This window comes from Cebus imitator, unplaced genomic scaffold, assembly GCF_001604975.1.
Source record: "Cebus imitator isolate Cc_AM_T3 unplaced genomic scaffold, Cebus_imitator-1.0 Scaffold457, whole genome shotgun sequence".
In the NCBI taxonomy this organism is placed as follows: domain Eukaryota; kingdom Metazoa; phylum Chordata; class Mammalia; order Primates; family Cebidae; genus Cebus; species Cebus imitator.
Genome location: NW_016107772.1, coordinates 426,511 through 441,078, shown reverse-complemented (window position 1 = coordinate 441,078; position 14,568 = coordinate 426,511). Strand labels below are relative to the sequence as shown.

Sequence of the window (14,568 nt, the reverse complement as noted above, 5' to 3'; positions counted from 1 at the left end):
TGACCAGGATGGTCTCGATCTCTTGACCTCGTGATCCACCCGCCTCAGCCTCCCAAAGTGCTGGGATTACAGGCGTGAGCCACTGCGCCCGGCCCACAATGTAATTTCTTAAAATCATAAATATAAACTTACCAATATGACCCAGCAATTCTACTCCTAAGTTCTACCCAAGAGAAATGAAAACATATTTTCACATGATTTGTATGCAAATATTCATAGGAACAATATTTATCATAGCCCCAGGCAAGAAATAACAGTAATTCCAAAAAGTGGTGAATGAATAAATGTGGTATATCAATTCAATAGAATACTCTTCAGCAATAAAAAAGGAACACAATGCTGATCTATTCAGGAACATGGATGAACCTCAGGAACTTTATGCCCAGTGAAAGAAGCCAGACACAAAAGCTTACATAATTATATGGTTCCACTTACCTGAAATATTTAGACAAGACACATCTACAGAGACAGAAAGCATATTGGTGGTTATGTGGGACTAAGAATGGAGCAGAGATTGAGTGTAAACTAGCATGATAATACTTGTTGTGGGAATGGAAATGTTCTAAAACTGGATTGTGATGATGGTGTTATAGCTAAATTTACTAAAAACTATTGATTTATATATACTTACAATGGATGAATTTTATGGTATGTAAATTATATCTCAATAAAGTTATAAAAATGTGAAAAATTATGGTTGGGTTTCAATTATTATAGTATGCATAGGAAATTTAAAGCCATTTTAAAGTAGCCATATCTAAGATAATAGGAATGTGATTTATAAAAAAATATTTACAAGTGATTTCAGCAAATTTACAAGAGATGGGGGCTAGTAAATTTTATACTATGATATTATGAAATCGTCCATATTATTGCAAAATCTTTAAAAACCCTTCCTTGTGGCTGGGTGTGGTGGCTCACACCTGTAATCCTAGCTCTTTGGGAGGCTGAGGTAGGTGGATTACTTGAGGTCAGGAGTTCTAGACCAGCCTGGGCAACATGGCGAAACTCCATATCTACTAAAAATACAAAAATTAGCCAGGCGTGGTGGTGTGTGCCTGTAATCCCAGCTGCTTGGAAGGCTGAGGCAGGAGAACTTCTTGAGCCTGGGAGGCAGATACTACGGTGAGCCAAGATCACACCACTACACTCCAGCCTGACAACAAGACTGTCTCAAAAATAAAAATAAATTTAAAATGCTTCCTTGTTAAGTGGTATTAACAAAATTATATTAACCCATGAAATGAATATATATTCTTGTACATATCTAAATTCATTGTGAGGTAGGATAAGGAAGACTGTAAATACTCTCAACATTGACTTTTTTTTTTTTTTTTTGAGTTATATATGGTCTCACTCTGTCACTCTGAGTGCTGGAGTGCAGGGGCACGATCTCGGCTCACTGGAACCTCCACCTCCCGGGTTCAAGTGATTCTCCTGCTTCAGCCTCCTGAGTAGCTGGGATTACAGGTGCATGCCACCACACCCAGCTAACTTTTGTATTTTTTGTACAGATGGGAGTTTTGCCATGTTGGCCAGCTGCTTTTAAACTATGAACCTCAAGGGATCTGCCTGCCTCAGCCTCCCAAAGTGCTGGGATTAGAGCCATGAGCTACTGTGCCCACATTGAGACAGGGTCTCACTCTGTCATCCAGGGAATGCCATGGCATGATCTCGGCTCACCGCAACCTGTGCTTCACAGGCTAAAGCCTCAGCCTCCTGAGTAGCTGGGACTACAGGTGCGTGCCACCATGCCCAGCTAATTTTTTGTAGAGGCAATTTCACCATGTTGCCCAGGCTGGTCTCAAACTCCTAAGCTTAAGCAGCCTACCCACCTCGGCCTCCCAAAGTGCTATAATATATATATTTATGAAACAAGATAAATTAAAGTGAACGAAATAGCCAACTTGAGAAGATAGGAAAAGGGAGAAAGGTGTAAGTTTTAAAATATAATAAAAATAAAAGCTGAAGTTAATGAATTAGAAAAACAGAAAAAGCAGAATTGATAAATCCAAGAACTGGGTCTTTTGAAAAAGCTAAAAAGCTGAACACTAATGGAAAAAACAGCCAGGTACAGTGACTCACACCTGTAATCCCAACACTTTGGGAGGCTGAGGCAGGAGAAACCCTTGAGCCTAGGAGCTGGAGACCAGCCTGGGCAGCAAAGCAAGACCCAATCTCTACAAAAAAATAAAAAATAAAAATTAACCAGGTGTGGTGGTGCATGCCTGCATACTCAGGAGGACTGCTTGAGCCCATAGTTGGAGGCTGCTGTGATCTGTGATCAAGTCACTGTATGCTAGCCTGGGCAATGGAGTGAGACCCCGACTCCAAAAAAAAAAAAAAAAAAAAAGAAAAGAAAAAAAGTCTGTTTGTTCGTTTTTGTAAAGAATGTACACATACAAAGCTTACAAGCTTCTAGGAGACTTTGTTTTTAAACTGGAGAATTGGGATGGTAGGGCCTTCACACAGACTATGGGCAGACAACTGCAAGTCATACCACAGCAGATGTTTGTTTTCATGTCTTTTTGGTTGGGGTGAGGGAGATTCTTCTTGCCCATTCAGGCCACATAGCACCATCCTTCCACCCCATCACCAGCTTCTCAGTCTCCCATTCTCTCCCTCTGTCATGCAGATTAGTTTGTATCCTATGTTGCTTGGATGTCTTATGACACTTGTGTCCTGAGCAGCCTAACCAAGATGTTACGCGCGCGCGCGCACACACACACACACACACACACGTACGTGCTACAATTCTTTCTCTACAATGAATTCTGGGGCCATGGTAAAGGTAACACACCTAATAGCATTTCTTCTCACCTTTGAGGAAGGCCAAGGTTATCTAGGACTGGGAGTGAAGATTTCTGACATGGCTCAGCCCCACATTCTGCACTTCTTGTCCATCCAGCTGGGTAACCCAAGGCCAGGAGCACAGGCATGGACGAGAGGCAGATGCCCCACTCAGGAATATGCCTTGTGCCTCTCAGCAAGCGCCTGGACTGCCCAGGTGGGGTTTGGGAGCCCCGAGTCAGAGAGGAGGGCTGCCCACCTGGAGGAAGCTGTGCTTTTTGTCTTTGTTCTTCAGCAGCATGGCACTCCGCCACTGCAGGTACTTCTCCTGGTGGGCATGGATCTCTAAGCTGAGGGTGGAGTTCCGACCACTGTAGTCCTCAAGATTGGGGGCGGGCTGAGGTGGTAGGGTGAACAGTTTCTCATCTGTGAGTTCTTCTTGGGAAAGGGGCATTCCAAACTCTTGGTTCAAGTCTTTGATCATAGCAGAGGAGGGCAGCAGGTCTCTCACTGTCACGTCCTGGAGGGTGGTGCTGTTATGGCAGATGTCGTGGATCCTGGAACAAAGAACCACTACCCCACTGAGCCTCTACTGTGCAAGACAGGTGTAATCATCTCATCCTACAGCAGGAAATGAACGCTCAGAGGCTGCTTAGCTGGTCCCAGGTCCTGGAGCTTGTGACTAGAGAGCTCAGATTCCAGTCTGCTGAGCCTGGGCTCGTGGTAAAAGCCTCCTTCTCCATCTTCTCCCCAGCCCCCAGAAGATGAAGGCTCCCACGGTTTGCTCTGAGTGCTCCTCTGTTCCTGTGTCCTTAGCTGTGCCTCCCCTCTACCCACATACCCCATTGGGGCACAGTGCTACCAGCTGCCCATCAGGGGTGTGGAGCAGAGAGCCTTCCGCACTGGGAGCATCATACACAGAGCCTCATGGGGCTGGCTGTTAATAGAGGAGGAGGCTGGAGAGTCCTCAGCAAAGCTCAGGGACTGAACGGCCGGCCCACCTCCCCAGCCCCAAGGCCCCCTCCTCTTTGGTCCCCTCTGCCATGGCCTGGTGTGCAGTGGGCATTGGGTCCGGCACCCATGCTCAGGCATGCCTGCTGGCTGCTGTCTCAGCTGCCTCCGAAGTCCACTGTACAGCAGGTGCTTATAACTCTCACTGTCCCAGTGACCCTGGCCCAACCTTAGCCCTTCTGAATCTGGCTTCCTCACCTTTTAGATAGAAATAAAGCCACATGGATGCAGCTACCTTGGATGCAGTAAGCACTTTCTAAAAAGTGTTCTTCTCTTTCCTTCATAGAACCCTCAGCTGCCTTCTGTCACCTACCAGGCAGGACCGGGGCTGGCCTCCTCCCAAACGCTGTGGCACCGCCCCACATGCCAAAACTGAGGGCTATGGAATCAAAGAAAACCCTCTTAGTCCTGACCAAGTTCCTTCTCCTTCCTCTTTCTCCAGCTTCTTCCTCCTCCATTAATACATCCAGTGAGTGCTAGCTCGAGCCAGACCTGTTGTTGGCTCTAAAAATACGAAGACAGGGTTTACACTTCCTGGCCCACATCCAGCAGCGAGTGAACTGTCCACCTGCTGAAAATGCTCCAGCCCTTCCTCAACAGCAGCCTTTCCTGCCCTGGAGAAAGCAGCAGCCCCCTCCTTCATGCACCCACTGGGTCCCAGGGCACCCCACTGCCCACGTTCTTTATGTCATCTCTGCTTCTGAACTGTGGCCTCCTGAGAGTGGGGACTGGTATGCCCACAGCCCTCCTCGAGCCAGTGTGGGCCAGCAGCTGCTCGCTGAGGGAATGGTGAGACCCTGGCACAGGCAGGAGTAGCCTCTCCAGCACGAGCCAGGCAGCATTGCAGCTCCCACACTTGGAGGCCCATAGCCAGGGGGCAAAGGCAGCCCAGATGGGCAGAAGCAGCTCCCGGCAAAGGTGAGTAGGATCCAAGAGCCAGATCTTTGGAACTGGCGTTGGAAGAAATGGGGTTGGGGAGGGAGGGTTCAGGAAGCATCAGGCAGTGGGGGAGAGCTGCGCTGGCCTGGTGGGCCTGGCTATTTGAGTCCTGCATCGGTTCCGTTGTTTTCCCCAGTTCTCACTTGAAAAATGTTTTTTTGGCCGGGCGCGGTGGCTCAAGCCTGTAATCCCAGCACTTTGGGAGGCCGAGGCGGGTGGATCACGAGGTCAAGAGATCCAGACCATCCTGGTCAACACGGTGAAACCCCGTCTCTACTAAAAATACAAAAAATTAGCTGGGCATGGTGGCGCGTGCCTGTAATCCCAGCTACTCAGGAGGCTGAGGCAGGAGAATTGCCTGAACCCAGGAGGCGGAGGTTGCGGTGAGCCGAGATCGTGCCATTGCACTCCAGCCTGGGTAACAAGAGCGAAACTCTGTCCCAAAAAAAAAAAAAAAAAAAAAAAATGGTTTTTTTTTTTTTGTTTTTTTGAGATGGGGTTTCACTCTCATTGCCCAGGCTGGAGTGTAATGACGCTATCTCGGCCCACCACATCCTCTGACTCCCAGGTTGAATCGATTCTCCTGCCTCAGCCTCCTGAGTAACTAGGATTACAGGTATGTCCCACCACACTCAGCTAATTTTGTATTTTTAGTAGAGATGGGATTTCTTCATGTTGGTCAGTCTGGTCTCGAACTCCTGAACTTAGGTCATCTGCCTGCCTTGGACCCCCAAAGTGCTGGAATTACAGGCATGAGCCACTGCACCCAGCCTGTTTTTGTTTTTTTGTTTGTTTTTGAGATGGACATCTCATTCTGTCACCCAGGCTGGAGTGCAGTGGCTCGATCTCAGTTCACTGCAACCTCTACCTCCCAGGTTCAAGTGATTCTCCTGCCTCAGGGTCCCAAGTAGCTTAGATTATAGGCGTGAGCCACTACTCCTGGCTAATTTTTGTATTTTTAGTAGAGACAGGATCTCTAATCCCAAAGTGCTGGGATCACAGGAGTAAGCCACCATGCCAGACCTTTAGTTTTGAGACTGAGTCTTGCTCTCTTGCCCAGGCTGGAGTGCAGTGGTGCAATCTTGGCTCACTGGAACCTCTGCCTCGACCTCAATCCTCCCACCTCAGCCTCCTCAGTAGCCGAGACCATAGGCACACGCCACCACGCCCAGCTAATTTTTGTATTTTTAGTAGAGATGGGGTCTCACTGGGTTGCCCAGGCTGGTTTCAAACGCCTGGGCTTAGGCCATCCTTCCACCTCAGGCTCCCAAAGTGCTGGGATTACAGGTATGAGCTACCGTGCCTGGCCCACACCTGGCTAATTCTTAAAAAATTTCTGTGGAGATGAGGTCTCACTCTGTTGCCCAGGTTAGAAAATGGGTCTTTTTTCTTCTTTTTTTTCTTTTTCCAACAAAGATCAGAAATAGAAAATGGGTCTTAACCAGCCACTCCTTCCTTAGGCGATTGATTCTAGGACATGCCCCAAGAGCAGGAGACACGACAGTCTCAGCATCTGGGCAAGCGGTCCCCTCCCCCCACCGTCTGTTGGGGCCACTATCTAGTTGTTGGATGCCCCAGCTCACTTGTTTGGGCACAGAGTGCTAAGAAGTGTCCCTCCCGCTGGGCGAAGGACCCCATGCGGGCTGCCACGCCCACCTGGCCAGTGCCTGGAAGACCCGCCTCCACTTCATGTCTCGCAGGAAGAGCACCGCCTGCTGCATCAGCAGCTCCGTGGGCTGGAAGAGGTGCACATGGTACAGGATGGTCTCCAGGTCCCCATAGAGCCGGCTGCGGAACAGCAGCTGTGAGTTGTACAGCACCTTGTATTTCCCGTGTTCTGACCTGGAAGTCCTGCAAGAGACAGAAGGCCAAGGGCCAGAGTTAACTTGTGTGCCGACTTCCTGGGACACTGTGGTGGGGGTGCTCTGTCGTGTACAGCTTTTATGTGGTTTAAAACAAGCCCAGGGAGGTGGAGGCTGCAGTGAGCCCTGATGGCACCACTGCACTCCAGCCTGGCAACAGAGTGAGCCCCTGTCTCAAAAGAGCAGGTTGGTAATGAAGACTATTCTAAGATAAAAATAATAGAAACTTAAAAGTATAAAAAATTAACTAAAAAAATAGAAAAACAAAAACAAAAACAAAAGGAATGTGTTGATGATGACTACCCCCTGGTAGACACAACATCCTTCAAAACCTGGGGCCTTGACAGAGAGCTGGCAGTGAAATGCTGAAACTGACCTGATCTGGCCCGTGCCTCCCACCCGCTTTCTGCCCTCACTCAGCCCCTCAGCACCCCTCCAAGCCCTGCCCTGGCACTCATGCTCTGCACTGTGGCAATGCCAGCCTGGCAGGGTTTCTATGCACTGCCTGCTCTCGTTGCCCTGCGCTGGCCTCTGCTGTTCCTTCACCTTTTTGAACCTGGTGAAGTCTACAATGCCTTCCTCGCCCCTTTAGGAATCTGTGCTTGGTCAGAGGTAGGTTCTCTTTTGTGAAGTATTTTGCCCACACTTTCCACTAGGATGTTTTCTTATTGATTCACAGGACTTTAAAAAATATATTTAGGATACTAATTATTGGTCAGTTCCAGACCTTGCAAATAATTTTGTTTGATAGTGGCTTGTCTTTGCATGATTTTTGTGGTGTTGCAGAAGTTGATCACATACCTTTGGTCATTCTCATCACACCCAACTAAAACAGAGTGGGGAGGCAGGGGAAAGCACCCAGGGCACACGGCACTGCTCCTGGAAGGCCATTCTTCGCAGCATGGCTGCTGAGGCCGCCTGCCGCCACCTGAAGCCAGTCTTTTTTTGAGACTGCTCAGGCTGGTCTCAAACTCCTGAGTGATCCACCCACCTCGGCCTCCCAAAGTGCTAGGATTACAAGTGTGAGCTACCACCCGGCAGCCAGTCTTATCTGATAGCTACTGACACCACCTGCTGCGACTCTAAGACTACTTCCACTCACTGGAACTCACCAGAGGTTGCCAGCACCCCAAAACTTTGTGGTACCAGTGAACTCTCAAAAACAATACCTGACATTTGTGTAATGCCCCTCCTTTTTACAAAACCTCCAACCTTCCGTTTCTCAGACATGCTGAAGACTGCCCAGTCTGTGTACCTCAAATTGTAATTCTTGCTTCCCAAATAAAATTTTAAATTTAGAGATTCATCTATTTTATTTGGCTCTGATAGTGTCTTTTGATGAACAGAAGTTACTTTTAACTTTGCCAAATGTATGATTCTTTCCTTCTTTGTCCTTGTCTTGTTCAAGAACTCTTTCTCCCTTCTGGGGTCATGAATATGTTCTTCTATATTTTCATCTATAAGCTTTGTAATTTTGCTTTTCAAAAATAGATTTTTCACTTTGGGAGGTTGAGGTGGGAAGACTCCTCATAAGGAACGCGTAACCTAGGTCCCTCACGTGCACAGTTCACAAGAGGGTTCTCACTCCTATGAGAACCTAACGCTGCTGCTGATGTGACAGGAGGCAGAGCTCAGGCAGAGCTCACTGACCTCCTGCTGTGCTGCCCGGTTCCTACAGGCCACAGACCCAAACAGGTTCACGGCCCAGGGATTGGGGACCATTATACTAAACTGCTTTCTGTCCCTATAGATTGGCCTCTTCTGGACATTTCATATAAATGGAAGCATGTCATATGTGACATCTTGTGGCTGGCTGCCTCTCCTCAGCATGTTTTCAAGGCTCATCTCTAGTGTAGCATGGGTCAGTGTTCCATTCCTTTTTATGTCCAAATAGGACCCGAGTGTATGCATATCCCATCATCTGCTTAGCCCTTCACCACTTGATGGACATTTGGGCTGTTTCCACCTTTTGGCTATTATGAATAATGCTGTTATAAACATGAGTGTGCAAGTTTAGTACACTAATTTAGCAATAATCCACACATTAGTGTGGATACATGTTTTCATTTTCTTGGACACAGATCCAGGAGTGGGATTCCTGGGTCATATGGGAACTCTGTGTTTAATCATTTGAGGAACTGCCAGAGTGTTTTCCAAAGTGGCTGCACCTATATTCCTCCCAGCAGAGGAGGACACTTCTGATTTCTCCACATCCTCGCCAATGTTTGTCATTGGACTTTTGTATTCTGTCCATCCTAATGAGTATGAGATAGCATCCCATTGTGTAAGATTCATCCTTTTGAAGGAGAAAATTCAGTGGTTTTTAGTATATTTATTCCCCGCCGATTTTGCAATATCACATATGTCATATGTCAAATGAACACCTGTGTGTAGATCTGTTTCTGGGTTCTCTATTATATTCCATAGGTCTGCTTGTCTATCTCTGAACCAATACCGCACTATCTTAATGACCATCGTTTCATCATGAGTCTTGATATCTAGTACAGCAAATTCTTCTTTTTCTTATTCAAGGGTATTTTTTTTTTTTTTTTTGAGATGGAGTCTTGCTCTGTTGCCCAGGCTGGAGTACAGTGGTGCAATCTCTGCTCATTGCAACCTCTGCCTCCCAGGTTCAAATAGTTCTCCTGCCTCAGCCTCCTGAGTGGCTGGGACTACAGGTGCCTGCCACCGTGTGTGGCTAATTTTTGTATTTTTAGTAGAGATGGGTTTCACCATGTGGGCCAGGATGGTCTCGATCTCCTGACCTTATGATCCACCCGCCTCGGCCTCCCAAAGTGCTGGGATTACAGGCATGAGCCACCGCGCCCAGCCAAGGGTATCTTTTTCAAAAGACCTTTGCATGTTGCTGCAAAGGGTTTAAAATCCCAACAGATTTTAAAGAATGGACCTTTAAAAAAAAAAAAAAAAAGTGTGTGAATCTTAACATGCAAAAAGTCTTTGAAATTTTAAAATCAGGCCGGGCGCGGTGGCTCACACCTATAATCCCAGCACTTTGGGAGGCTGAGGCGGGTGGATCACGAGGTCAAGAGATTGAGACCATCCTGGCCAACACGGTGAAACCCCGTCTCTACTAAAACTACAAAAAATTAGCTGGGCATGGTGGCGCGTGCCTGTAATCCCAGCTACTCAGGAGGCTGAGGCAGGAGAATTGCCTGAACCCAGGAGGCAGAGGTTGCGGTGAGCCGAGATCGCGCCATTGCACTCCAGCCTGGGTAACAAGAGCGAAACTCCGTCTCAAAAAAAAAAAATTTAAAAATCAAGGTCTATACTTTAAAAGCTGCTGGAATTTTTAAAACCGGAATTGCTCTGAATCTATAGTTCAGATTTGAAGATAAGTTGAGCCTTTAGAATATTGTGTCTTCAGGACAGGCACAGTGGCTAACGCCTGTAATCCTAGCACTTTGGGAGGCCAAGGTGGGCAGATCACAAGGTCAAGAGTTTGAGACCAGCCTGGCCAATATGGTGAAACCCCGTTTCCGCTAAAAATACAAAAATTAAAAAAAAAAAAATAGCCAGGTATGGTGGCACACATCTGTAGTCCCAGCTACTCAGGAGGCTGAGGCAGGAGAATCGCTTGAACCTGGGAGGCGGAGGTTGCAGTGGGCCGAGATTGTGCCACTGCACTCCAGCCTGGGTGACAGAGCAAATCTCTGTCTAAAAAAATATATAGAGTCTTCAAATTCATGAACATGATATCTCGCCCCACTTATTTATGATTTCCTTAATGTTTCTTGAAGTTCTGTAATATTCATGATGGACATCTTTCACATCTTTTTGCCAAATTTAGTCCTATGACTTTCATATATTTTACTTTAAATGTGTTCCAATTTTTTAAATTAGTTTTTGTGTGTAGATGGTATTCAGAAATTTGACAGATTTTTATACCAATTTTTGTATTCAGTACATTAAATTATCTGAACATATTTTTTTAATTTCTTATAAATTTTTAAATATATTGGTGTAATTTGAAATACATATCAATGCAACAACTATAGTTAAGTCTCAATAATTTTCAGGCATTTTTCATTTCCAATATAAGCATTTAAGGCTATAAATTTTCCTCTGACTAATGCTCTAATATTACCCTACAGATTTTTATTTATTTTTAGGCAGAGTCTCACTCTGTTGTCCAGACTGGAGCGCAGTGGCATGATCTTGGCTCACTGCAATCCGCCTCCCGGATTCAGGTGATTCTCCTGCCTCAGCCTCCCAAGTAGCTGAGATTACAAGCATGTGCCACCACACCTGGCTAATTTTTGTATATTTACTAGAGACAGGGTTTCACCATGTTGGCAAGGGGCCACCTGCTGCAGCCCAGAATTGGACACTTTACTCGCCTCTAGCGTCCCCACTGAGTGGCCCACAGGTGCCCTGAAGGCCTTCAGAGAAGGGCAACTTCCTGCAGCCTAGGCAGCCCCTCCATCTTCAGAATGATCTTCCCTGGGCCAAGCTGGAATCTAATAAGAATATTCTGCTCCTGGTTAGCCACAGTGGCCCTTGGCTCAGAACCCTGAAGACAGCCCCACTCTCCTGGACTCCTCAGTCATCTTAGACACTCCTGAATTCCTCCCTGCAACTAAAGGCAATTCAGTCTTCAAGTCCAATGACTAAACCCTGGTAAGTACCTCACACTGAACCCCAAAAGGAGACTCACAGATAAGGATGTTGAACCTAGGCCTTGGCTCTGAAAAACCTCTCCACTTCCTCAGCATCCAGATGCCATCATTTTTATGCAAAATGCAAAACAAACCACCTACCAGCTTTGGTGGCTCTCCCACAGCCGCCTCAAGCCTTGGTCGGCCAGGCCTTCCAGGACAAAAAGGTGAGTCTTCCCATCCAGCAGATGGAAGCCGGTGAGCACATCCAGGTGCTGCTGCTCCTGGACCCGCACACGCATCTTGAAGGCTGACAGGATCTGCTGCAGGGTCCTGATCGGGTAGGAGTCCAGGCTGAGGGCCTTGGCATTGATCATGGTGATGTCCTGCAGCAGGCTGTACAGCAGGGAGACCTTCTTGAAGTCGAAGACGAAGATGATGCGGCCAAACTGGGAGTCCCCGAGGTCGGGATCTGCGGCTCTGGCCCCAGCCCTCAGTGGCACCGCGATGTCCACTCGCAGCTTGAGCTGGGAGTTAGCCTCGAGGTAGTTGCCCATGGGCATTGGGCTGTGCTGGCGGCCATCTCTTGGGACCCCAAGCCCCACAACTTTCCTCCTCCCACTGTTCTGGCTGCAATGTGTGGGCTGAACCTCACAGCTGTGGATGGGGACGGCCAGGTTCAAGTACTTGTGGCCAAGGAGGAGGTCAGCAAAACTGACCTGGGCGATCCCATAAGGGTGCCACATCTTGTTCTGGGACTCAAAGGGGTTGTTCTGTGTCTCTCTGGGAGAGATGAGGGCCTGAAAGTTGAGGTATGAATCCAGGGGATCCTCCCCAAACAGCACAGGCTTCCGAGAACACTCCTCTGACTTGCGGTCCCGGTCGTGAACTTCCACCACCATGGGGGGGCCCTCCAGGTATTCCCTTAGGTCACTGGGGTGCAGCGCCCCAAGGAAGATGACATTGATGTCCTGGAAATGAATGTGGGTTCCATGGGGCTCCCCCTTGGTCTTGTGAACTGGAGTCTTATGGAACTGGTACTTGCAGTACACGGGCATGCACAGCCTCTACAAGAGAGCAGAGCCACAGTAGGTCACCTGGCCGCAAGGACAGTCACTCAGCCCCAGCATGAGGAGCTCAAACCCCAGTGCCAGGCTTACTACCTGCCCCTGGAGCCCGAGTTTTCTCATCCACAAAATATCCATGAGAAAGCTTACTGTGCAAGGCCATTACCAGGACTGCAGACATCACTCATGTGAATGTACCAGGCTGGCAACTGGCATCAAACAAGGACTCAAAAAGGATTGTTCATTATTTTTCCTTCCAAAATGTAAGCGCCATGAAGACAGGCCATGTGTCTTTTTTCACATCTGTACTTCTAGTTCCTATTCCAAGGCTGGCACAGAAAAGGTACAGAGAAGTGATTTTTAGATAGGAAATCCCCGTTTTCCAAATATACATGTGGAGGTCAGCATAGACCCTTTTAGCAGAGCCACAGGTGCCAAGCTGAAAACTGACACCCTGGGCAGGAGAGAGCCTCAGAGAGCACAGAGAACCAGATGGAAAGGAAGAGCCAAGCTGTGCTGAGGCACAGAGCAGGGACATTTGCATGTTTTGACCTTGGTGATGAGGTTTTATTATCACAAACTAAGCCTTACACAAGTCTGTGGTCTGAATTTTTATCTAAAGGTACTATTTATTTTACACTGAAGCTGAGAATTTATTCTAAAATAATCCTGGATTGGCAGAGCTCCCAGAGCAGTGGGCAAAAATTACAGAATACCTTGAGATACTCACTTTCAACCTAGGCCTCAAAGAATTCCCATCAAGAAAGTTCCATTGAACATTAGATCATGGTAAAAATCACGAAACACCTAAAGACAAAGGCACTACTAGTGAAATCAGATGCACCAAGGCATAAGATATTAGAATGATCAGATATATAAAATAAGGATCTTTGATACGTTTAAGGAAATAAAGAATATCATCTAGGTAAACTTATTGTATTTCTATTTATTTGTAACAGGCTTGTCACAGTTGAGAAAGCCAAATACCAAACACACAATGGAGACGCTAAGAACCAACCAGATTTTCTCTGCAAAACCCCTGAAAGACTTGGGAATGGCAAACCTAGTCTCTCTGGAACTGGCAGTAAAATGGAAAGGCTGGGGCAGGGAGGACTGGGTGCAAGTTCCTTAAGAAGCAATCAGATCCCTAGGTATCCTCCCAGTGGCTCAGCAGAAGTCTATTAGTTTGCTTTCCAGGCAAAATGTAAATAAGGGGTCCTCAAAATTTCAAAACACTGATGAAAACAAAGAGGTAAATAAATGGAGAGATATACTATATTCATGGATTGGAAGACAACATAGCAAAGATGTCAACCCTCCTCAAACCAATCAGTTTAGAGATTTACAAATGTAATGCAATTCCAATCAAAATTCCAGAACAACTTTTTGTAGATATTGATAAACAAATTCCAAAATTTGTATAGAAGAGCCAAGAAACTGGAAGAGCTAAAACAATGTTGAAAAAGAAAACTAAGATTGGAGGAACCACTTTGCCCACTTTTACAACTTACTACAAAGCTACTATAAGCAAGACAGTGTAGCACTGCTGAAAGGACAGACACAGATCAATGGATCAGGAAAGAGAACCCAGAAACAGATCCACACAAGCATGGCTAATCTATGTTTATCAAAAGTGCAAAAGAAAGAGAACTTCAACATAAACCTCACACCATATACAAAAATTCATTAAAAATTGATCATAGGCTGGGCGTGGTGGCTCACACCTGTAATCCCAGAACGTTGGGAGGCTGATGCAGGAGGATCACTTGAGGCCAGGATGTGTGGGGTTTCAGTGAGCTGTAACTGCACACCAGCCTGGGCGACAAACGAGACTGCCTCAAAAAAGAAAAAAAATTGATCAAAGATATAAATGTAAACTATAAAACTATTAAAGCATTGAGAAGAAAATGGAAAAAAAGTCTGTGACCAGGGGTTAGGCAAAGAGTTCTTAAATGTGACACGGATACAAAACAAACAAATAAGCAAACAAAACAAAAAAACAAAACAAAACAAAAAAATGTGGCACAGAAACAATGCATCCGTGAAAAAAAAAAGTGTAATTTGGACTTCATCAAAATTAAAAATTTTGCTCTGCAAAAGACACTGTAAAGAGAATGAAAAGATGTGTTTGTCATAGATTCGTTTAAAAATAAAAGAGAATGAAGGCCGGGTGCGGTGGCTCAAGCCTGTAATCCCAGCACTTTGGGAGGCCGAGGCAGGTGGATCACGAGGTCAAGAGATCGAGACCATCCTGGTCAACACGGTGAAACCCCGTCTCTACTA

The 14,568-nt window shown here is 46.5% G+C and overlaps 1 protein-coding gene across 4 annotated transcripts in view; it reads right to left on the bottom strand.

Annotated features, from left to right (window-relative positions):
• CFAP92 (cilia and flagella associated protein 92 (putative)) overlaps positions 1-14,568 on the bottom strand; it is a 75,207-nt gene that overhangs the window by 15,011 nt on the left and 45,628 nt on the right. For 3 of the 4 annotated variants that reach the window (XM_037732600.1, XM_037732601.1, XM_017511945.2), the window contains exons 10-12: positions 11,381-12,285; positions 6,397-6,591; positions 3,050-3,347 (exon numbers count right to left, since the gene is read on the bottom strand). The exons of the other annotated variant lie outside the window; for it this stretch is intronic. In XM_037732600.1, the coding sequence (XP_037588528.1) occupies positions 3,050-3,347; positions 6,397-6,591; positions 11,381-12,285 (1,398 nt within the window). The remainder of the gene's footprint in view (positions 1-3,049; positions 3,348-6,396; positions 6,592-11,380; positions 12,286-14,568) is intronic. 4 annotated transcript variants of the gene reach the window in all.